At 42.8% G+C, this 24,398-nt stretch overlaps 1 protein-coding gene across 1 annotated transcript in view; it reads left to right on the top strand.

Moving 5' to 3' along the window:
* LOC143808709 (cytochrome P450 2K4-like) overlaps positions 1–24,398 on the top strand; it is a 137,667-nt gene that overhangs the window by 7,612 nt on the left and 105,657 nt on the right. The window contains exons 2-7 of the mRNA XM_077291640.1: positions 11,859–12,046; positions 13,138–13,303; positions 13,952–14,101; positions 19,187–19,347; positions 20,022–20,198; positions 22,812–22,953. Of these exons, the coding sequence (XP_077147755.1) occupies positions 11,873–12,046; positions 13,138–13,303; positions 13,952–14,101; positions 19,187–19,347; positions 20,022–20,198; positions 22,812–22,953 (970 nt within the window). The 5' untranslated portion in view covers positions 11,859–11,872. The remainder of the gene's footprint in view (positions 1–11,858; positions 12,047–13,137; positions 13,304–13,951; positions 14,102–19,186; positions 19,348–20,021; positions 20,199–22,811; positions 22,954–24,398) is intronic.

Below are 24,398 nucleotides of genomic sequence, written 5' to 3'. Positions count from 1 at the left end.
ACTTTGGAGCCGCATGAGACTTTCTCTGGAGAAGTGGAATCTGTACTGACCGCAAACCCTGAACTAACACCGCAACTAGAAGTAGCCGTGGGGTGTGCCTAACAAGCCCTAGACACCTCGACACAGCCGGAGGACTAAATACCGCTATAGATAGAAATAGGAATACTATCTTGCCTCAGAGCAGAACCCCAAAGGATAGGCAGCCCCCCACAAATATTGACTGTGAATAGGAGAGGAAAGACTCACACAGGCAGAAAACAAATTTCAGCAAAAGAGGCCACTCTAGCTAAACAGGGAAAGATAGGACAGAATACTAAGCAGTCAGTATTAAAACTCTAAAAATATCCACAGCAGAAAATACAAAAAGTTCCACATTCTAACTAAAGACAAGGAATGTATATCTGCAACTCCAGAGAATCCAGCAAGACTGAGAAAATACTGATACAATCTAAGTTGGACAAAAAAACACTGAATAGCACTAAATTGTTAACCAAGAAGGAACCAGGCAAGGACAAAACCTCCAAAAACAATGGACAATTGGCAAGGACTAATGAATCCTGCACGCCTAAATACCCCGGTCAGAACCGCAATCAGCAGATACACCTGACCAGGGCTGCAACCCAGAGACAACTGCATTACCACCTACAACCACCGGAGGGAGCCCAAAAGCAGAATTCACAACAGTACCCCTCCCTTGAGGAGGGGTCACCAAACCCTCACCAGAGCCCCCAGGCCGATCAGGACTAGCCAGATGAAAAGCATGAACCAAATCAGCAGCATGGACATCGGAGGCAAAAACCCAAGAATTATCCTCCTGGCCATAACCCTTCCATTTAACAAGATACTGAAGCCTCCGCCTCGAAAAACGAGAATCCAAAATCTTCTCAACCACATATTCCAACTCCCCATCAACCAACACAGGGGCCGGAGGATCAACAGAGGGAACAACGGGTGCCACATATTTTCGCAATAAAGATCTATGGAAGATATTATGGATAGCAAAAGAGGCCGGAAGCTCCAATCAAAAAGACACCGGGTTAATAATCTCAGAAATCCTATAAGGACCAATAAACCGAGGCTTAAACTTAGGAGAAGAAACCTTCATAGGAACATGACGGGAAGACAACCAGATCAGATCCCCAACACGAAGCTGGGGACCAACACCCCGACGACGGTTAGCAAAAAGTTGAGCCTTCTCCTGAGACAACACCAAATTGTCTACCACATGAGTCCAAATCTGCTGCAACCTGTCAACCACAGAATCCACACCAGGATAGTCAGAAGGCTCATCCTGCCCAGAAGAAAAACGAGGATGAAAACCAAAATTACAAAAAAAAGGCGAAACCAAAGTAGCCGAACTAGCCCGATTATTAAGGGCCAACTCGGCCAATGGCAAAAAGGCCACCCAATCATCCTGATCAGCAGACACAAAGCATCTCAAATAAGTCTCCAAGGTCTGATTAGTTCGCTCGGTTTGGCCATTTGTCTGAGGATGAAATGCAGAGGAAAAAGATAAATCAATGCCCAGCCTAGCACAAAAGGCTCGCCAAAACCTAGAAACAAACTGGGAACCTCTGTCAGACACAATATTCTCCGGAATACCATGCAAACGAACCACATGCTGGAAAAACAACAAAACCAAATCTGAGGAGGAAGGCAATTTAGGCAAAGGCACCAAATGAACCATCTTAGAGAACCGGTCACAAACAACCCAGATAACCGACATATTCTGGGAAACCGGAAGATCAGAAATAAAATCCATAGAAATATGCGTCCAAGGCCTCTCAGGGACCGGCAACGGCAAAAGCAACCTGCTAGCACCGGAACAACAAGGCTTGGCCAGCGCACAAGTCCCACAGGACTGGACAAAAGAACGCACATCACGTGACAAAGAAGGCCACCAAAAGGACCTACCAACCAAGTCTCTGGTACCAAAAATACCAGGATGACCAGCCAACACAGAACAATGAACCTCAGAAATCACTCTACTACTCCATCTGTCTGGAACAAACAGTTTCCCCACTGGACAGCGGTCAGGTCTGTCAGCCTGAAATTCCTGAAGAACCCGTCGTAAATCAGGGGAAATGGCAGAAAGAACCACCCCTTCTTAAAGAATACCGACCGGTTCCAGGACCTCAGGAGAATCAGGCAAAAAACTCCTAGAAAGGGCATCAGCCTTAATATTCTTAGAACCCGGAAGATACGAGACCACAAAATCAAAACGGGAAAAAATCAAAGACCATCGAGCCTGTCTAGGATTCAACCGTTTGGCAGACTCAAGGTAAATCAGATTCTTATGATCGGTCAAGACCACAATACGGTGCTTAGCTCCCTTAAGGCAATGTCGTCACTCCTCAAATGCCCACTTCATAGCCAACAACTCCCGATTGCCGACATCATAATTGCGTTCAGCAGGCGAAAATTTATGGGAAAAGAAGGCACATGGTTTCATCAAGGAACCAGCAGGATCCCTCTGAGACAAAATGGCCCCTGCCCCAATCTCAGAAGCGTCAACCTCAACCTGAAACGGAAGAGAAACCTCAGGTTGACGCAACACCGGAGCAGAAGTAAATCGACGTTTAAGCTCCTGAAACGCAGAAACAGCCGCAGAGGACCAATTCGCCACATCAGCACCTTTCTTCGTCAAATCGGTCAAGGGTTTAACCACGCTGGAAAAGTTAGCAATGAAACGGTGATAAAAATTTGCAAAACCCCAAAATTTCTGAAGGCTCTTTACGGACATGGGTTGAATCCAATCATGAATGGCCTGAACCTTAACCGGGTCCATCTCAATAGATGAAGGAGAAAAAATAAAACCCAAGAAAGAAACCTGAACCCCAAAGAGACACTTAGACCCCTTCACAAACAAAGCATTGTCACGAAGGATCTGAAACACCATCCTGACCTGCTCCACATGAGACTCCCAATCATCAGAAAAAATCAAAATATCGTCCAGATATGCAATCAAGAATTTATCAATATAAGTCCGGAAGATATCATGCATGAAAGATTGAAAAACAGATGGAGCATTAGTGAGCACGAACGGCATCACAAGGTATTCAAAATGGCCTTCGGGCAGATTGAACACAGTTTTCCATTCATCACCCTGCTTAATACGAACAAGATTATACGCCCCCCTAAGGTCAATCTTTGTAAACCAACTAGCCCCCTTATTCCTTGCAAACAAATCGGAAAGCAAGGGTAAAGGGTATTGAAATTTGACCATGATCTTATTCAAGAGGCGATAATCAATACAGGGTCTCAAGGAGCGATCCTTCTTAGCAACAAAAAAAAACCTGCTCCCATCGGTGAAGAAGATGGCCGAATATGCCCTTTCTCCAAAGACTCCTTAACATAACTCCGCATAGTGGTATGTCCAGGCACAGACAGGTTGAAAAGTCGGCCCTTAGGAAACTTACAGCCTGGAATAAAATCAATAGCACAATCACAGTCCCTACTGGACTTGGGCTCATCGAATACATCCTGAAAATCAGACAAAAACTCTGGAATTTCGGAAGAGGAAGAAGAGGAGATGGACATTAAAGGAACCTCATTATGAACCCCCTGACAACCCCAACTAGTCACAGACATAGACTTCCAATCCAACACAGGATTATGTACCTGCAACCACGGAAAACCCAGCACGATAGCATCATGCAAATTATGCAACACCAGAAATCGACAATCTTCCTGATGGGCTGGCGCCATTTGCATGGTCACCTGAGTCCAAAACTGGGGCTTATTTTTAGCCAAAGGTGTAGCATCAATGCCTCTTAAAGGAATAAGGTTCTGCAAAGGCTGCAAGGGAAAACCACAACATCTGGCAAACTCAGTCCATTAAGTTCAAAGCGGCACCTGAATCCACAAACGCCATGACAGAAAATGATGACAATGAGCAGATCAGGGACACAGATAACAGAAATTTAGGTTGTACAGTACTAATGGTAAATGAACTAGCGATCTTCTTTGTCTGCTTAGGGCAGACTGAAATTACATGAGAAGCGTCGCCACAATAATAACACAACTTATTCTGACATCTGAATCCTTGTCGTTCTGTTCTAGACAGAATCCTATCACACTGCATTGGCTCAGGACTCTGCTCTGAGGACAATGCCACAGTACGCATAGTTCTGCGCTCCCGCAAGCGCCGATCAATCTGAATGGCCAGAGACATAGAATCACTCAGACCGACAGGCGTGGGAAACCCCACCATAACATCTTTAATGGATTCAGAAAGACCCTTTCTGAAAATTGCCGCCAAAGCATCATCATTCCATTTAGTCAACACAGACCATTTTCTAAATTTCTGACAATACAATTCTGCCGCCTCTTGGCCCTGAGACAGAACCAACAAGGTCTTCTCCGCTTGATCCACAGAATTAGGTTCATCATACAATAGTCCTAAAGCCTGCAAAAAGGAATCTACATTAAACAAAGCAGGACTCCCAGATTCCAGGAAAAATGCCCAATCCTGTGGATTGCCACGCAGCAGGGAAATAACGATTTTAACCTGCTGAATGGAATCACCAGAGGATCGAGGTCTCAAAGCAAAAAACAGTTTACAGTTTTTAAAACTCAGAAATTTAGACCTGTCACCAAAAAAACAAATCAGGAGTAGGAATCTTCGGCTCCAAAACAGGAGTCTGAACAATATAATCAGAAATTCCCTGCACCCTAGCAGCAAGCTGGTCTAAACGAGAAGCTAATTCATGAACATCCATGCTAACACAAGACTCCTCAGCCACCCAGGGAAAAAGAGGGAGAAACAGGCAAAACAGACTACAGAAAAAAAAATGACTCAACACCTTTCTTCCCTTCTTCTGAGATGCATTTAACTCATTGTTGGCCAGTTGTACTGTTATGATCCGGTGACTTTGGAGCCGCATGAGACTTTCTCAGGAGAAGTGGAATCCGTACTGACCGCAAACCCTGAACTAACACCGCAACTAGAAGTAGCCGTGGGGTGTGCCTAACAAGCCCTAGACACCTCGACACAGCCGGAGGACTAAATACCCCTATAGATAGAAATAGGAATACTATCTTGCCTCAGAGCAGAACCCCAAAGGATAGGCAGCCCCCCGCAAATATTGACTGTGAATAGGAGAGGAAAGACACACACAGGCAGAAAACAGATTTCAGCAAAAGATGCCACTCTAGCTAAACAGGGAAATATAGGACAGATTACTAAGCGGTCAGTATTAAAACTCTAAAAATATCCACAGCAGAAAATACAAAAAGTTCCACAATCTAACTAAAGACATGGAATGTATATCTGCAACTCCTGAGAATCCAGCAAGACTGAGAAAATGTAGGTCACCGTGCTACCTAACTCAGAGAAGAAAGGCTGAGTATATAGTGCCCCCAAAAAGAAATAAAATAAAGGACTTACTTAAACGCTGTGGGTGCCGATGATAAGTCTGTGGGAGCGGGTCTTGGTCGAGATTGAGCTAGGAGAAAGTGGCTGCTCCTCCGTGCATGTAGAAGAGAGGATCCGATCAGCGGTGTGGGATGGCAGGGCTGCGGGGAGCGTCCTCCCCTGTTGGCGCCTAGAGGCCCTGCTGGGCATCCGTCTCCTGCTCATTCTCTGCAGCTCCGGGTGACGTCACCCAGACCACGCCCCCTCATCCCCCGCTGCAGCGTAGCGGCGTTCTCTGACTGAGACGCCGCCTGTTTACCTCTCTGGTGCGCGTGGTGGCTAGGCGCCAACAGGGGAGGATGCTCCCCGCAGCCCTGCCATCCCACACTGCTGATCGGATCCTCTCTTCTACATGCACGGAGGAGCAGCCACTTTCTCCTAGCTCCATCTCGACCAAGACCCGCTCCCACAGACTTATCATCAGCACCCACAGCGTTTAAGTAAGTCCTTTATTTTATTTCTTTTTGGGGGCACTATATACTATATACTCAGCCTTTCTTCTTTGAGTTAGGTAGCGCGGTGACCTACATTTTATCATACCAAGTTTTCCCCCTATATGACAGGCTTGGCACAGTAGCCGTCCAGGCACCAGCAGCTCCGCTCACCCTCACATTTAAACACCTTTTGGAGCGCCGGTGTATTTTACTATATACAAGACTGAGAAAATACTGATACAATTTAAGCTGGACAAAAAAACACTGAATAGCACTAAATTGTTAAGCACACAGTATGTGTGCCACAAAAACCAGACACTTATCTTTGCAAATTTGGCAGCAAGGCAGAAGGAACCAGGCAAGGACAAAACCTCCAAAAACAATAAACAACTGGCAAAGACTAATGAATCCTGCACGCCTAAATACCCCAGTCAGAACCTATTATGAACTGGTGGTTTAGGAACGACATGGGACCTGCTCTGGAGGAGGTGGTATCTGTACTGACCGCAGTTCCTGAGCTTAACACAACACTAGAAGTAGCCGTGGGATGTTCCTGTCACTCCCTAGACACCTCATCACAGCCGGAGGACTAACTACCCCTAAAGATAGAAACAGGAAAGCTATCTTGCCTCAGAGAAAATCCCCAAAGGATAGAACAGCCCCCCACAAATATTGAGTGTGAGTGGAGAGGGAAATGACATACGCAGAATGAAACCAAGATGTAGCAAAGGAGGCCAGTCTAGCTAGATAGATAGAACAGAATACTGTGTGGTCAGTATTAAAAACTAGAAAAATCCACCACAGAGTTTACAAAAATCTCCACACCTGACTAAAGGTGTGGAGGGTAAATCTGCTTCCCAGAGCTTCCAGCTTAACTGAATAAATCAATACTCACAAGCTGGACTAGAAAAAACATAGAAAGTGCAGAACGATTAAGCCCATAACAAGTGGACTGCAAAAGAACAAAGCAAGGACTTATATTTGCTGAACGGGTCAGAATATCAGGGAAATCCAAGCAGAGATGTGAATCCAAGCAGGAACCATTGACAACTGGCACTGGCTGAAGGATAAAACCAGGCTAAATAGCCGAGCCAGAAAGACAATCAGTGGAAGCAGCTGCTGACTACTAGATCCAAGGAGCAGCCGTACCACTTAAAACCACCGGAGGGAGCCCAAGAGCAGAACTCACAAAAGTGCCACTTACAACCACCGGAGGGAGCCCAAGAGCGGAATTCAAAACAGAACCGCAATCAGCGGATACACCTGACCAGGGCTGCAACCCAGAGACAACTGCATTACCACCTACAACCACCGGAGAGAGCCCAAAAGCAGAATTCACAACAGGGAACACTCTTTTGTGGGCGGCGGTACTGGCACAGGGCACCTCATATAATGACGGTGTAATATGAGTTGTGGTTCAGTGTCTCCCCCCAAAAAATGAGGAAGTCTGCTGGAAGAGGCCGTGGGCGGGGGTTGCCAGCTGGTACTGATGCTGCTAGTGGTGCTGCATCTCGTGGTAGTGGCAAAAGCACAGTAGCACCTAAGGCTGTAGGTGTTCAGCCTGCATCTTCATCTGGCTACACAAGGCCTCGAAGGCTCCCTTACCTGGGAGTAGGAAAACAGCTTTTAAAGCCAGAGAAGCAGGAAAAAGTGTTGTCTTTCCTTGCTGACTCACCCTCTAGCTCTTTCGCCTCCTCTTCCCAAAGTTCTAAATGTAAGAGCAGCCAGTCGTCAGTGGATGCTCCCGATCAGGAAAAAGATGTTTCCTTGTGTCCTTCTCCCAAACCAAAAGTGAAGGATTCAGCGGGCGACACTACAGGTTACTCCATGGAGCTCTTTACGCATACCGTGCCTGGGTTAGAAAGGGAAATTGTACACTGCCAATTACAAGAAGAATCGGACATGAAGTGCACTGATGCACAGCCACAGCTAGATTGTGATGCTGTTCCATTGACTGTGATCACTACATTGCCCTCGCAGTTTACTGAGCCAGAATGTGACCCTGATGAGACTATGGTGCCCTGTCCTGAACGCTATAGCACCTTACACGGTGACACTGAGGAAGGTGCACATGACATTGAGGAGGAGGTGATAGATGACCCAGTTGTTGACCCAGATTGGCAGCCATTGGGGGAAGAGGGTGACGCTGCCACTAGCTCAGAAGCGGAGGAGGATGATCCGCATCAGCCATCTACATTGCAACAGCTGTCATCTGGCAGGCCCATATCAGGTCAAAAATGTTTGCGAAAAACAAGAACAGTTTTAGGAGAGCGTGGCCATTCGATGAAAGTAGCACAGCGCACAATGCCTGAAAAGGTTTTCGATAGTAGGAAGAGTGTAGTGTAGCAGTTTTTTAACCAAGATCAGAATGATCCGTCAAAATATATCTGTAAGAAATGCTCCAAGACCTTTAGCAGAGAGAAGAATCTTCAAAATTTAAATACAACGTGCATGCTTAGACATTTAACCACCATGCACTTGCAAGCCTGGACTAACTACGAAATGTCCCATACCGTTGGTGCACCTGCTCGGAGTGAAGGTAGTCAGCAATGCTACATTGCTTCCCTCACTGTAAGCCCACCAGTTAGGACACCACCAGCAGCAAATGTGGAGGTATCGTCGTAAGGCCAAAGCAGTCAGGGAAAGACTGTATGTTGGCCAACAACAAGAATACCATAACAAACTCTCTCTCAATCCGCCATGTCCACCACCAACACCACCGCTAGTTCCACCATATGCAGCTCTCCAGTCCAGCTCACCCTACAAGAGACTCTCGTTAGGAAAAGAAAGTACTCATCCTCTCATCCGCGTACACAGGATTTGAACGCCCACATTGCTATACTAATCTCATTACAGATGATGCCCTACCGTTTGGTTGAAAGCAAAGCTTTCAAAGACCTGATGGCCCATGCAGTACCACGCTATGACCTACCCAGTCGACACTTCTTTGCGAGAAAAGCCATCCATGCCCTCCACCAGCATGTCAAAGACCGCATTGTCCATGCCTTGAGGCAATCAGTCAGTGGAAAGGTGCACCTCACAACAGATGCATGGACCAGTAGGCATGGCCGGGGACTTTACGTGTCCATCACGGCGCACTGGGTTAATGTGTAGGATGCAGGGTCCACAGGGGGCAGCCATAGTGCGACAGTTCAGCCTATCCCACAGTCTCAGGAAAAAGTTGGCATATGGTGTTCGCCACTCCTCCTCCTCCTCCAGAAGCGAAAGCTCGTGCACAGAGCGCAGTCGCCCTACCACTCCATGCGCAGCTGCCAGTGTTGCACACGGGGTGTCCCATTATTGAACAGCTAGCGGTAAGCGTCAGCAGGCTGTGTTTCAAATGAAGTGTTTGGGCGTCAACAGACATACCGCGGAAATACTGGTGGAGTACTTACAGCAACAAACTCAGTCATGGCTGGGCAGTGTACATCTTGAGGCAGGCAAGGTATTCAGTGATAACGGAAGGAATTTTATGGCTGTCATAGCCCTTTCAGAACTGAAACACATACCTTGCCTGGCTCACACCTTTAACCTGGTGGTGCAGGGCTTCCACAAAAATTATCCATAGTTATCAGCCCATACACTCCAGCCGTATGCTGAACCATCAGCGATCGCTGAATCTTCCCCAGCACGCGTAATAATCGACGTTGCAACAAGGTGGAACTCCACACTGCACATGATTCAGAGGCTATGCGAACAGAGGCGTGCTGTTATAAATTTGTGGGAGGATACACGGGCAGGCACTTGGATGGCAGACATGGAGTTGTCTGGTGTGCAGTGGTCGACGCCACCATAAGCATTAACATCCCACTTATGCGTCTGCTGATGCAAAGTTTGACGCACATTAAGGAGCAGGCATCTGCAGCCAAGGAGGAGGGAAGCCTTGATGACAGTCAGCCATTGTCTGCTCAGGGAACTGTCCAGGACGAATTGGCGGACGAAGAGGTTGAGGAGGAGGATGATGGGGATGAATATGTATGGGAGGAGGATGATTCTCAGGTGGCAATAGAAACTGGTGGCATTGCAAGGTCTGGTACAGGTTTATTGAGGGACCCTTGTGATGTTGATTTGCAAGAAAGTGGGCCTCAACCCAGCAGAAACAGTTAATTCACACCTGGACCATTGGCCCACATGGCTGAGTATGCCTTGCATATCCTAAAAAGGGACCCCCGCATTTTTAAAATGATGACCGATGACGACAACAGGTTGTCCTGCCTCCGGGATACAAGATATAAAGGAAAACTGCAAAATATCATGCCACATGAGAACCTAGGTCAAATATTGGCTACCAAACAAGCAACTCTTGTAGACCGTTTGGTTCAGGCATTCCCAGCACACAGCGCAGGTGATGGTTCTCACACGAGCTGCAGGGGGCAACATGGCAGAGGTGCTGGAGGTGCAGAAATCCGAAGTGGCGTTGGACAGAGGGGTTTTACGACAACGTTGTGGAATGATTTCGCAATGACCGCTGACACGACAGGGACAGCTGCATCGATCCAAAGTGACAGGAGACAGCATTTGTCCAGTATGGTTACAAACTACTTTTCCGCCCTTATCGATGTTCTCCCTCACCGGTCATTCCCCTTTGATTACCAGGCATCTAAACTAGACACCTGGCCTGAATTGCCAGAATATGGATTACAGAACCTCGATTGCCCTACTGTCAGTGTGCTTTCAGAAAGAGTGTAAAGTGCTACTGGTTCAATACTGACCGGAAAAAGGACACGTCTGCCTACCAAAAATGTTGATTAGCTAACCTTCATTTAAATTAACCAATCATGGATTTTACATTCTTTTGCCCCACCTTCCCCTGCTGACACATAACTTGCCTGAAAGATGACTTGCTTTTGGGGGGAGACACTGAACCCTAACTCTGGCCCTGTGGGACAACACAACACTATGAACTTGGAGGAAAGTGTCTGCCTGATATACAACACACTAGCAGTACAGCAGAATATACACTGTGTGCAAATTTTAATCTCCCTTTTTTTTGGGGGGGAGACACAGAACCACAACTCTGGCCCAGTGGTATAACACAACACTATGAACGTGCCAGAAAGTGGCTGGAATTATTATTTCCAAAAAAAATAAATAAATTACAAGCTCCCTACAATGAGCTCAGGACAAGTATGGCAGCAATAAAAAGGACTTCTGAACAGAAAAATGTGGACACATAAACAAGATAGGTAACTGTGCAGAAAGGAGCAACAGGAATTTTGCTTTTAAAAAAGCAGTTGGTTTGCACAGCACCGTGCACACAGCTATGCGCTGCTGCACTAAAATACGACCTCCGCTGTCCCTGCACAAAAAGGTGGTGTGGGACAGTGAAAATCGCTCCAGCACAAGCGGTTTGGGGGTTAACATTGCCTCCCTAGCTCTGTCCCTGCTTCTGACGAAGCTGCAGCAACCTCTCCCTATGCTTAGATCGGCAGAAGTAAGATGGCGGTCGGCGTGCACGCCCCTTTATAGCCCCTGTGACGCCGCAGACAGCAAGCCAATCACTGCCATGCCCGTGTCTTAGATGGTGGGGACCAGGACCTATGTCATCACGCTGCCCACACTCTGCGTCCTCATTCATTGGCTGAAAAACGGCGGTAACAGCATCATATGAAACGCGACTTTGGCGCTCTGATCGTGTACCGCATGGCCGATCCCACACTAGGATCGTTTCGGGTTTCATGAAACCCGACTTTGCCTTAAAGTCGCCGATTTATGAAAATGACCGATCCGTTTCGCTCAACCCTACCTATGACAATAATGCAGTTTACAATTAATTTCATATCTATCTCTTTATACCTTTTTTGGAAGTTTTCTCTAGAATAATTCATATCATGCAGAAGATTTTGCAGATAGACTCACCGTGGTCAGTTTTGTTTTTCTTGTAGTTACTCTTACAAGTCATAAGTAGATTTATTGTTTATTTTTCTCCAGTAATGAAATAATCTTTGTGAACCTATATAATTTTCAATCAAACTCTTATCTTTCTATCTCACTTTAAACCTTTACAGAACCCCATTTCACCATGGACCTGGTCACTGTTCTCCTCTCCGTCGTTGTCATCTTATTTTTGGTGAACACATTTAGGAACCAAAAACAAGGAAATGACAAAAATTTCCCACCTGGACCTAAACCTTTACCGATCATTGGAAACATCCACATAATGGACATAAGAAAACCTCATATCACATTTATGCAGGTAATACTGATTAACCACTTTGTGTCTGGTGTGTTTTGTATAAAGAAAATGAAGGAGCGAATATCAGGAAGAGAGGGCTATTTCCATTGTGAATACAGGCCATAGATGGTTTACAATCAATGGAAAAGTCAATACCAGGGGTTCTATAAATTATTTCATTGTAGTATCATAATGATTTAATTTTATTAGCTCAGTGTGAATAGGCACTAGGCAAATAAAGAGATGGCTCAGTAGAGTTGGGCTCCATCCAATGAGATCTCTTTACGTAACTTGGATCAAAACTGCAACTTTTTTCAAATGTGCAGTAATAGTGGAATTCATCCATTTAACAACCTGTCATACTGGGGGCGGCATGAATCTGAGCCTGCCTTCACGATTGCAGACAGCTATATTCTTCTCTAATACACGTCATTGCTGCATAGAAAATACATGTAGAACATCTGGCCTAGGACTATAGCCGGAGATGAGACTAGTCCGCCACCACCTCAGGCCGGCTCTTCATTGACAGGTCTTTCACTATATCTGGAGTGACAAGTCTCATCCCTGGTTGTGGTAATTATGGTCCTTCTGAAATGCTGAACCATTTCATAGAAGAATATATAAATGTACAGCAAGACTATGATTCCTGATGGCTGTGGTTTGAGCTGTATGAATTGAGTGACCGGTTTCCTTGAATTGTGCTGTTGCACAGTGTTTTTTTGCACTTATACCTGACCTTGTGTTAGGGCTTGCGGAAAGCACCAAATAATATTAAGGAAGATATGAGGTGCGTTCGCAGCCCAGGGTCCACCGTGCAGAGATGACACCTGCTGCTCGGTAATGGCAGACAGTATATGGCGGTATAATGTGAACACACGCGGGTTAGCTTCACCCGGTATGTAAGGAGGAGAACCCTAAGCGCTCGCATCTATATTTCTATGACTAAATCCTCTAAATGTTAGTTAACCATATTAGGATTCCCAAAATAGATGTTAGTCTCCCGTAATCTATAACGTCTACTGTAATGTCTGCCTCCGATAATGAGTGAACATAAAAAAGGGTAAAGCAATTTCAGGAAATTGTTGATTGTATGATTATTCTTGTATTCACAGTTGGCTAAGGAGTATGGCCCAGTCTTTAGTATCCAGATAGGAATGTCAAAATCCATCGTCTTATGTGGTTATGATACCATTAAAGATGCTTTCGTCAACAATGCAGATTATTTTGCAGAAAAGCCAAATACTCCATTGGTTTTAGAGGCTAAAGGAAAAGGCTATGGTAAGTCTTTGTTTTATTTATAACATTTTTTTAGCTTGTTATTAAGAACATTCTCTGTCTTAAATACTCATCTATTAACTAGAAAAAACTGCTATAAAGAGTAAAACCTCCTTGGAGAACCAGTCATGTTCATATACTACATCAAGATGATCTTGATTTCATAGGGCTTTGTGTAATGCCCCTTTTCTCTTGTGGTGGCACTGAAGATGAGTTGGGTGGCTGCTGATTGACTATTATGTTAATGCTTTTTATTGGCACAGAGAGTAGTGTAAGTCCATGGAGAAATCATATGTGGTGGGGTTAGGTTAAATCTGCAAATGTTCTGGACCAGAGGATAGAGGTCTTTGAAGTCTAATACTAGTTCTACTCCTCCTATTTCTACATCTGAACTTAAATATTTGACTGAACTTGGAATCTTAAGGATAACTAGAAAACTTACCTGATTAAAATTGTTATAAAAATATATATTTTTGGGCTCTCTTCGTTACAGGTGAGTTGTTTTTTTCTCTGACTGACTAATAAGCAGTTTTATTTGGGGTTTTATTTTGTTTTGTGGTCCACCAAATAATTTCTTGGTTTTGTGATGGACCTGTCAAGCCTTAAATATCAATTTTAGTACATATCGCTTGTCCATCCGATCATCTTTAGGTATTCTATTTTCCAATGGAGAGAACTGGAAAGTGATGAGAAGATTCACACTCTCCACACTACGAGATTATGGAGTGGGAAGGAAGACCATAGAGGACAAGATCGTTGAGGAGGCTGAGTATTTAATACAAAAGCTAAAATCATATGAAGGTGAGTTTTGTAGTATGTCACCTGGGAAAATACTGCATCTGAGGTTGATGAATTATACATTAAAGCCAAATACAGTGATGTGAAAAAATGTTTGCGTCCTTCCTGATTTCCTATTATTTTCCATGTGTGTCACACTTAGGCCATGTTGACATGTTGTGGATTTTACCTCGAATTCGCTGCGTTTTTGACGCTGTAGATCTGCAGCAGATTTCCATGCAGTTTACAGTGGCATGTAAACCTATGGAAAACCCAATCCACTGTGCACATGCAAAAAACGAGCAGAAACGGAGCGTTATTTTTTCCACAGCATGTCAATTCTTTGTGCAGATCTGCAGCATTTCTGCACCCTTTGACTTGCACTGAGTCAGGCACATCCGCAGCAAAACTGCAGATGTAAAAAAGATCTGCGGTTTAGCTGCGGGGGCAATGCTGCAAATTGGGAGGAGGGAAGTGTGTGGGCGGAGTGTGGGCGGAGACTGTGCGTGTCTGTGCGGCATGGTCTGCGTGTGTGTGTGGGTCTGCGGGGCTGTCTGGGGTCTGTGCAGGGCTGACGGTGCTGTTGGGGGTCTGTGCAGACTGTTGGGGGTCTGCCGGGCTGGCAGGGGTCTGTCGGGGCTGTTGGTGTTCTGTGCAGGCTGTCGGGGGTCTGTGAGGAGCTGTCGGGGGTCTGCCAGGGCTGTCGGGGGTCTGTGTGGGCTGTCAGGGGTCTATTTGTCTGCCATGGATGTCGTAGGTCTGTGTGGGCTGTTGGAGGTCTGTGCAGGGCTGTTGGGGGTCTGTGCGGGGCTGTCGAGGGTCTGCCGTGTCTGTCGGGGGGTGTGTGTGCAGGCATTGTCCGATGGGACTTCAAGTCCCGTCGGGCTATGCCTGCTACAGTGACAGTGATTGACACATTAGCCAATGATGGGACAGTAGTAGTCCCATCATCCGGCTAATGTGTTGAATGTAAAAAAAAAAAAACACAAACATACAACAGTACATACAACATATAACAGAACATACAACAGTACATACAACATACATACAACATACATCATATAATAGAACATACAACAGTACATACAACATAGATACAACATACATCATATAATAGAACATACAACAGTACATACAACATACAACAGCACATGCAACATGCAACAGTGCATGCAACATACAACATACAACAGTACATACAACATACAACAGTGCATACAACAGGACATGCAACATACAACAGTACATACAACATATAACAGAACATACAACTTATGACAGTACATGCAACATACAACATATAACAGTGCATGCAGCATACAACATACAACAATACATACAACAGTACATACAACAGGACATGCAACATACAACAGTACATACAACATACAACATATGACAGTACATGCAACATACATCATACAACAATGCATGCAGTATACAACATACAATAGTACACACGACATACAACAGTACATACAACAGGACATGCAACATACAACAGTACATACAACATACAACATATAACAGAACATACAGCATACAACATATAACATTACATACAGCATATAACAGTACATACAACATATAATAGAGCATACAAGATATAACAGTACATACAATATACAACATATAACAGTACATACAACATACGACTACACACAACAGTACATACTGTACAACATACAACATACAGCAGTACATACAACATACAACATATAACAATACTGTACGTACAACATACAACATATAACAGTACATACAACATACAGTACATACAACATATAACATACAACACATACAGTACATTCATACATTACATAAAATACATAGATATAGACATACAGAACATACAACATAGAGTACATACTCACCATCCATCACCTTGTCACCTTGATCCCCAAAGCCATAGTCACCTGTAAAAAATATTAAAACAACAAACAAACAGTATACTCCCTGATCCGCAGATATCCAATAAAAACGAGTGTCCAGTGAGAGCAGCATCATCAGCTGATGCGACCGCTCTCTAGGGGCTCCTGGATTACAATGACAGGAGGAAGGTATCCTTCCACACTGTATTCCTCCGCCACTGTAAATAATAGTCCCTAGTCTCACTTTTGGCACTGCTGTCTGAGAAAGTTCCCACGCAGCAATGCCATAAAGTGAGACTCTGAACTATAGTACCCTCTCAGTGAAGCACTGCAGGAGCCATTGTCTCCTGTCAGTGTGTCACTGAAGGTCTGTAGAGTAGTGACATCACCCGATGTCACTGTTCTATAGAGGAGATTGTTGTGGGACACTTGTTATTAATTGGACTGCATTGGACAGGGAGTATACGGTTTATTATTTTAAATTTTTTGCAGGCGAGCGAGTATGGTAAGTATGGTTAACTTAAGAATATTAAAATACTTTTTTCTGGCTGTGTCTTTATTTTTTTAACCCTTTCACTACTATAGGATTAATAATGGATAGGTGTCTTATTGATGCCTCTCCATTATTAACCAGGCTTAATGTCACCTTACATTAGCAAGGTGACATTAACCCCTTATTACCCCATATCCTACAGCTACACAGGAGTGGGAAGAGAGGGGCTAAGTGCCAGAATTGGCACATCTTACAGATGTGCCATTTCTGGGGTGGCTGTGGGCTGGTATTTGTAGCCAGGGGGGCAATATCCATGGCCCCTCTCTAAGTTGTGAATATTAGCCCACAGCTGTCTGCGTAGCCTTTCTGGCTATAAAATATACGGGGACCCCATGTCATTTTTTTGGGGGTTGCCCTATTTTAATAGCCAGTAAAGGCTCCGCAGACAGCTGCGGGCTGATATTCATGGCCTGAGAGGGGCCATTGGTATTAACCCCTTCCCAGGCTACAAATATTGGCCCCCGGCTGTCGGCTTTCCCCCTCGGGTGCAGAAAATTGCGCAGGAGCCCAAGCCTTTTTTTTCAGTTTTTTTTTTAATTAAACGTTCATTAAGAAACATAGGCCTTGCTATTATATATCTATGGATATATCTATGGATAAATCTATATATCTATAGATGGATATCTATGGATATATCTATAGATATAACTATGGCTGTATATTTCTATAGATATATTTTTAGATAGTTATATCTATAGATACATAGATATACAGTGTCTATCCATATATCTATCTGGCTACTTTCACACATCAGGTTTTTGCCGTCAGGCACAATCTGGCGAGTTTTAAAAACAACAGATCCGTTTTTTTTCCGCCAGAACCGTTTTTTTCTCATAGAGTTGTATTAGCACCAAATTGCGCTTGATGGCCACACCTTTCATCCGTTTTTTGCCGGATCCATCAGAAAAGCTGTTTCCGGCAGATGGAGAAAACATATAGAAGAAAGGATCCTGCGAAAAATGTATGAAACTGAGGTGTGAAATGATGAATCTGGCCTCCGAATCCGTTTTTTCATGCATGTTTCCATTCAAATCATGCACATTTTCCGTTCTCACTCTCTGTCAAAAAACAGATCAGTTGCATCAGTTTTTCACTATTTGCAACGGATCCATTTTGTCAAAATTTCGCCGCATCCTGCCTGACGGAATAAAACTGATGTGTGAAAGTAGCCTAACTATCCATATATCTATCTACATCTATCTATCTCGTTCCTTCTATCTATATATTTATCTATCTTTCTATATATCCATCTGTCTATCTATCAAATGTAAAAGAGGAGGTTGGACAAGACATGACATCACAAATCTTTTTTTGTTCAATAATACATCTTTATTTAACTTTCAAATTGTCTGTTCAGAGAGGAAGAGGACTAGAACTCTAGTGCCACCTATTGGAAGTGGCAATCCTAACAGTCAATGTCGACCCTTTAACGAGCCTTGTCACATGACTTAGGATAATAGCCAAACCAGAATCTCAATTTGCAGACACTGTTTCGGGGTACTGCCCCTCGTTAGTGCAAAGTGGAGAATACTCTGTGGACTGATGAGACCGTTGAATTTTTTTGAAGGTGTATGTCCCAAAACTTCTGATGTAGAAGTAACACATCATTTCGGAAAAGGAACATCATACCAAGAGTAAAATATGATGGTGGTAATGTCATGGTCTGGGGCTGTTTTGCTGCTTCAGGACCTGGAAGACCTGCTGAGGTAAATGGAAAAATTAATTCTGCTGTCTACCAAAAAATCCAGAAAGAGAATGTCTAGCCAATAGTTGGTGATTTCAAGCTAAAGCACGCTTGGGTTATGCTACAAGACAATGGTATAAAACATACCAGCAAGTCCACTTCTAAATGGCTAAAAAGAAAAAATTAAGACTTTGGAGTGACCTAGTCAAAGTCCTGACCTTAATCCAATTTATATGCTGTGACATGACCTTTAGAAAGGTGGTTCACACTCTGAAACCCTCCAATGTGAGCCAATCAAAACAATTCTGCTAAGAGGAGTGGGTCAAAATCTCTCCAGATCATTGTAAAAAATGTGTTGCCAGTTATCGCAAATGATTGATTGCAGTTGTTGCGGCTAGGGGTGGCCCAACCAGTTTTAGGGGGCAATCACTTTTTCACACTGGGCCTTGTAGGTTTGGATTTCTTTTTCCACAAATAATAAAGACCTTCATTTAAAAACCACTTTTTTGTTTATTTGTGTCATCTTTGTCTAAAATTTACATTTCTTGGTGATCTGAAACATTTAAATGTGACAAACAAGCAAAAGAATAAGAAATCAAAAAGGGGCAAACAATTTTTCACACCACTGATATACATGGCATATATACTTCTGGGAAAAACATCAATTGGAAGAACATGGACCACTGTCGCACAGGGCCGGTTATCAGTTACCATCTTTTGCTAACTTGAAGTCGAAATGAGTTAAGGGATTGATAACAGTCACCTTTGGCTTCCAATTCATTTTTTACTTCTGCCATGTATTGCAAATTGGGATTGCCTATTAATTATATACAATATAGCCTATAAATGTAGTGATACAGAAGAAAGCACCTCTACGGGTTGAGGTGACATCTCAAGTGTAAATTCAAGATCATGTAATAAAGAATGTAATCAAATATGCAACGCATCAATAAAACAAAGAAATATAAAAAATGTTTTATATTTTATCCCCTTACTTTCAGGAAAGCCCTTTGATAACGTCAACGGTATTTATGCTGCTGTAACTAATATAATTGTGTCCATACTCTTGAGCAAAAGATTTGATTTTGAGGATCCAACAATACTGCGGCTTATGGGTTTAATCAATCAGAATGTAAAACTTTTAACCAGCCCCTGGGTCATGGTAAGTAATTGTTCTGGAATGTATGAAGGTTCAATCAGTAGGGACAATGCCTAATTGATTTTACATTTCTCAGAGGTTAATGTGCTAAGTATGCTTTCATGGTAGACTGGGAGGAGCATTTTTTGTGGTGGCCAATGTTAGCATGTAACCATGAGCGTGGCCTAGGTTATTTAAGAATCAGTGTTCAGTCATCCGGAGTCAGTTACAGAGGGCATGTGAGTGTATTGGAGCCTCAGGATGCCTGTGTATATTACAAAGTCAAGTGAGGATTGGGCATATTTGCCAAGTGGAGCACTAGTTGAAGGTTACATCTGAGGTGGAGGAACCATTGCTCACCCGATGTAGAGAGTGCCTTTTGAAAATGAAGCAAAGTGCCTAACAACTTGTTCTGGACTCAATAAATCAAGAGAGTTGCTCATATGCAGAGGAGAATGAATTCTGCTAGTGAGCAACTAACAGCTTCCTGAGAGCTTAATTCAGGTGATCACATTCAAGAGAGCCGAGAAACCACACATTTAGAGTGGGAGACGATACACCACACATTTAGAGTGGGACAACTGTTTTTTTTTATTATCTTATATTTATTTGTTTTGTTATCTAATGTTCCATAATTTCATTAGAACATATTCTTCAAGATTTTTGTTTCTTTTCTTGTCTTTTCATGTATACTGAAGCTGTACAACAGTTTTCCATTTTTTGTGAAATGGCTGCCTGGAGCTCACAAAACTATTTTAAAAAATAGTAAAGAAATTAATAACTTCATAACAAAAACACTTACGAAACAGAAGAAAGAGCTGGATGTGAATGACCAAAGGAACCTCATCGATGCCTTCTTGGCCAAGCAGCAAGAGGTACAATGAACATTTTACATGTTCATAAAATGTAATATTATTAAAAAAAAATAATGTACAAAAAGACAAAAGTAGAACACTTTAACCTATTATCTACCAATGTCCTTTTTTTGTGACAACTAATATTTAACTTCTAGCAGCTAAGATTTTATAATTTTTATAATTAGGTCCAATTTTTTGTGTTGTGTTTGTAAAATGAAAGTTTTCAAAATAGGAAATCATGTCATTGTCATTTTTAATTGAATATTGGGATGCCCTTTTCTGAAAAATCCGTACTTGTACAAATTTTAATTTGGCAAGTAATGGGTTAACTAAAACTTTACACAACATGGTGAATTTATTATGCAAACAACATAACCAAGTAAGAATCATGTTCACAATACTCTGCGAAACATATGAACCAGTTCATCCTCAATGAGGCCTCCAGTGGTCCACAGTATGGAAATACCACTCCTCACCGGACTGGGGAAGTGGTAATTTAAGATAGGTTTTTTTAAGCCGATTTTCCATTGTCTGAAAAATTATTCATCTTACACAACAAAGTACTTGTAATAAACGTGTTAGATTAGCCCACAAATTTGGCACAAACTGCTAATTAAGGCTACAAGAACCAACCTCTCAAAGGTTCCTTGTTGTTCAAAGCATTTACTTCTTAGAAAGTGGTTAGAGCTTGGAGGACTTCTCAGAGGGGAGTAAGCCATGTTGAGAAATTGAATGCTTCTTTTTGTTTTTGTCATTGATATCACTGTTGCCACTGCCTATAGCTGAGAACAAGATCTTGAATAAATGGCAGGACCTTCAGAGGTCTTGGGAAAATGTACAGTATATTACAAAATGCATCTGCCAGGCAAAAGGAAATTAATAGAAATATGTCATGTAAATTTTATTAACCATTGGTTGAAACAGGCTGCACTCATTCAATTCATGATCCTAAGAACGATTAGGTTACAAATGCTACAGTAGCACAGTATCTGAAACCAGAAGAATAAAGAATTTTTTAAAGCACAATTGGAAAATAATCTTTGCAGCAATAATCATTGCAGCAACGTTATGGAACATGATATCAGAGCTATGATCTTATACAATTCAAGAAACGCATTGACTTTCCTTCTCAGAAGTGGTTCATTTCACATTAAAGGCTATGAACATCTTTGACATGTGTTAGTGGTTAAATTGCAGCAAGTTTCAGTCTGAAATCTCTTTCATTCATTTTAAGATCCCCAATATACAGGTTGCTTCAAGTTTCAGGTTTTTCTGTTATGGGTGTGATAAGCGAATATGTTCGGAATCGGTCGCCCAATCTGAATTTGCCATATCTGTGCCATATTGGTACCCTATTTGTGCCGAATTTATGTTTGATGATCGGTTCCAAAAAGATTCGGTCATTTCTACTCCCATTGACATTTGGCAAATATTGTAAAAACAATATTCGCCGCCGATCATAATCGGAAACAAATTTTGAAAAATTTGCTCAACTCTAGTGCTTACCACCTTTTCTGTAGCATGCTTTATCTGCCCTACCTGACAATGCACATGCTACAACTACCTCCTCTCCCTGCTGATTTCTCTTATTTGAAAAAAGAGAAGGAAGAGCAGAAAGATCAATCAGAAGCAGAAGATCTGTAACATTTTTGCAGATTAATCAGCTAGGAAAGCGATAATCTACCAGAGAAAAATGCTGCAATATGTTTACAGAAGATTACTCATGTTGTATAAAGTTGTACACCACTCCATCAGGAAGCAAAATGAAGAATACAAATAAAATATGCGTGAATATGTAGCTACCCTAGTGAAAATTGTGTTTAAGTCAGAATGGTTGCGAGTCAAAATGTGCTGCTTCCACAGTTCAAAGAGCTATGGAGGAGATTTAGTTTTACAAATAGAGAATGGACAGTGGCCTATTGGATGACATAAATACCTTAATCCTAAACCTGGAAAGTCATTTAAATAAGGTTCAGGGTGTTGACTTCCTTCTTTGAAGATTTACTTTGATAATCTAGGTTTACTTTGCTTACTCTGGATAATGTGCCATATCCTTGGAACAAGCTTAAAGGAGTTGTCGATCATTATGTTTCCATATTGCTGGTCAAGTTTCCTGCTGTATTCTTGAGCTCCTGATGGGAACATACATAACCTCTGAAGATTATCCATGATTTAGTCAAAATAAAGAAATTAAAGCTAGGATAACACAGTTTCCATTATATTAGAAATACGGTTTGACTTAGAGAATAGGCCAGAAAAATGTTAAAGGTCCACTTATGGTGGCTCAGGTTACCAAGCCCATTAAATTTGGACATGGATGGTGGATTTGTGAACAGTCTGTTGAGAAAGGTGATGGTGGAACTTGTGAATTTCGAATACGTGCTACTGGGGTTTCTTGTCTCAATGATGTAAGTTGTCGGATAATTTCAGGATCAGTGATACTTTGTCTTAAGGTTGGGTTTATTAACTAGAAATTGGGTCTATGTCCTAGGAATGACAGGAGATGGCTACTTCCAGTAATAATACTCTAGATTATTCTCTAGTATAGTATTTAAATATTTAAATGAGTACTCTAGAAAAAAATAGATAAAAGACAATATTCAGCATTTCATATTACTTTTTTTTCTCCAGGGAAAACCAGAATCCATACAGTTTTATCACAATGAGAATTTAACTACTCTAGTGGCAGATTTGTTTGGGGCTGGAATGGACACCACATCCACCACATTGAGTTGGGGGATCCTTCTGATGATGAAATATCCAGAAATTCAATGTAAGAAATGAATTAAAAGGATATTAAAAGATTAAAAATATACTGAGTATACAACTTAAGATCACATAAGTTTCTTCACCAATATTATTTATTTTTTGACATGTTATCAGTGATGAGCGAGTATACTCATTGCTCGGGTTTTAAGAGCACGCTCGAGTGGTCTCCGAGTATTTGTTAGTGCTCTGAGATTTCGTTTTCCTTGCCGCAGCTGCATGATTTACGGTTGCTAGACAGGCTGAATACATGGGAGGAATGCCTGTTTGTTAGGGAATTCCCACATGTATTCAGGCTGTCTAGCAGTCGTAAATCATGCAGCTGAGGCGACGAAAACTAAATCTCCGAGCACTAACAAATAGTGTTTAGCGATACCTTCCGATACCCAATGGTATTGGTATCGGATGGTATCAGCCGATATCCGAAAAATATCGGATATCGCCGATACCGATACCCGATACCAATGCAAGTTAATGGGACACAAGTATCGGAAGGTATCCTGGATGGTTCCCAGGGTCTGAAGGAGAGGAAACTCTCCTTCAGGCCCTGGGATCCATATACATGTAAAAAATAAAGATTTAAAATAAAAAATATGGATATACTCACCCCTCCGGCACCCCCAGGACCTTACCGATGTAACCGGCAGCCTCCGTTCCTAAGAACGAGGAGTTTAGGACCTGCGATGACGTCGCAGCTTGTGATTGGTCGCATGAGCAGTCACATGAGCGGTCATGCGACCAATCACAAGCCGCGACATCATCGCAGGTCCTAAACTCCTCATTCTTAGGAACGGAGGCTGCCGGTTACAGCGCTTAGGTCCAGGGGCCGCCGGACGGGTGAGTATATCCATATTTTTTATGTTAATTCTTTATTTTTTACATGAGTATGGATCCCAGGGCCTGAAGGAGAGTCTCCTCTCCTCCAGACCCTGGGAACCATACACTGGGAACTTCCAATTCTGATTTCCGATATCACAAAAATAATGGAACTCGGTCAAAACCCGATACTTGCGGTATCTGAATGCTCAACACTAGGGTTGAGCGACTTTCATTTTTTTAAGATCGAGTAGGGTTTTGGGAAACCCGATTTTGTCCAGAGTCGAGTCGAGTGCAGTCGGCCGATTATCGCTAAAAGTCGGGGATCGACCGAAACACGAAACCCAATGCAAGTCAATGGGGAAGCATAGTCGGCAGTGAGTGGAGGCCAGGAAAACACCTACAGTGCCCATTTTAATGCCAAAAACATCCATTCTTGTTTCTGAAGCTTGCCAATCTTAATTAACTGTATAATAATAGTTGGGCATAGGGAATTGGGGGAAAGTTGTGGGGGGAGTAGGGCTGGCTCAAGTTTTTCGTGGGCCCAGGAAATGCGGACTACGTCACGGCGGTGTTGCAGGGAAAGGTAAGTATTTAAAAGTTGCAAGTGCTGTGATCCTGAGCAAGCAGGGGGGG

Source organism: Ranitomeya variabilis, chromosome 2 (assembly GCF_051348905.1).
Source record: "Ranitomeya variabilis isolate aRanVar5 chromosome 2, aRanVar5.hap1, whole genome shotgun sequence".
In the NCBI taxonomy this organism is placed as follows: Eukaryota; Metazoa; Chordata; class Amphibia; order Anura; family Dendrobatidae; genus Ranitomeya; species Ranitomeya variabilis.
Note: the sequence above shows the minus strand (reverse complement) of the source record. Positions and strands in the feature narration are given on the sequence as shown.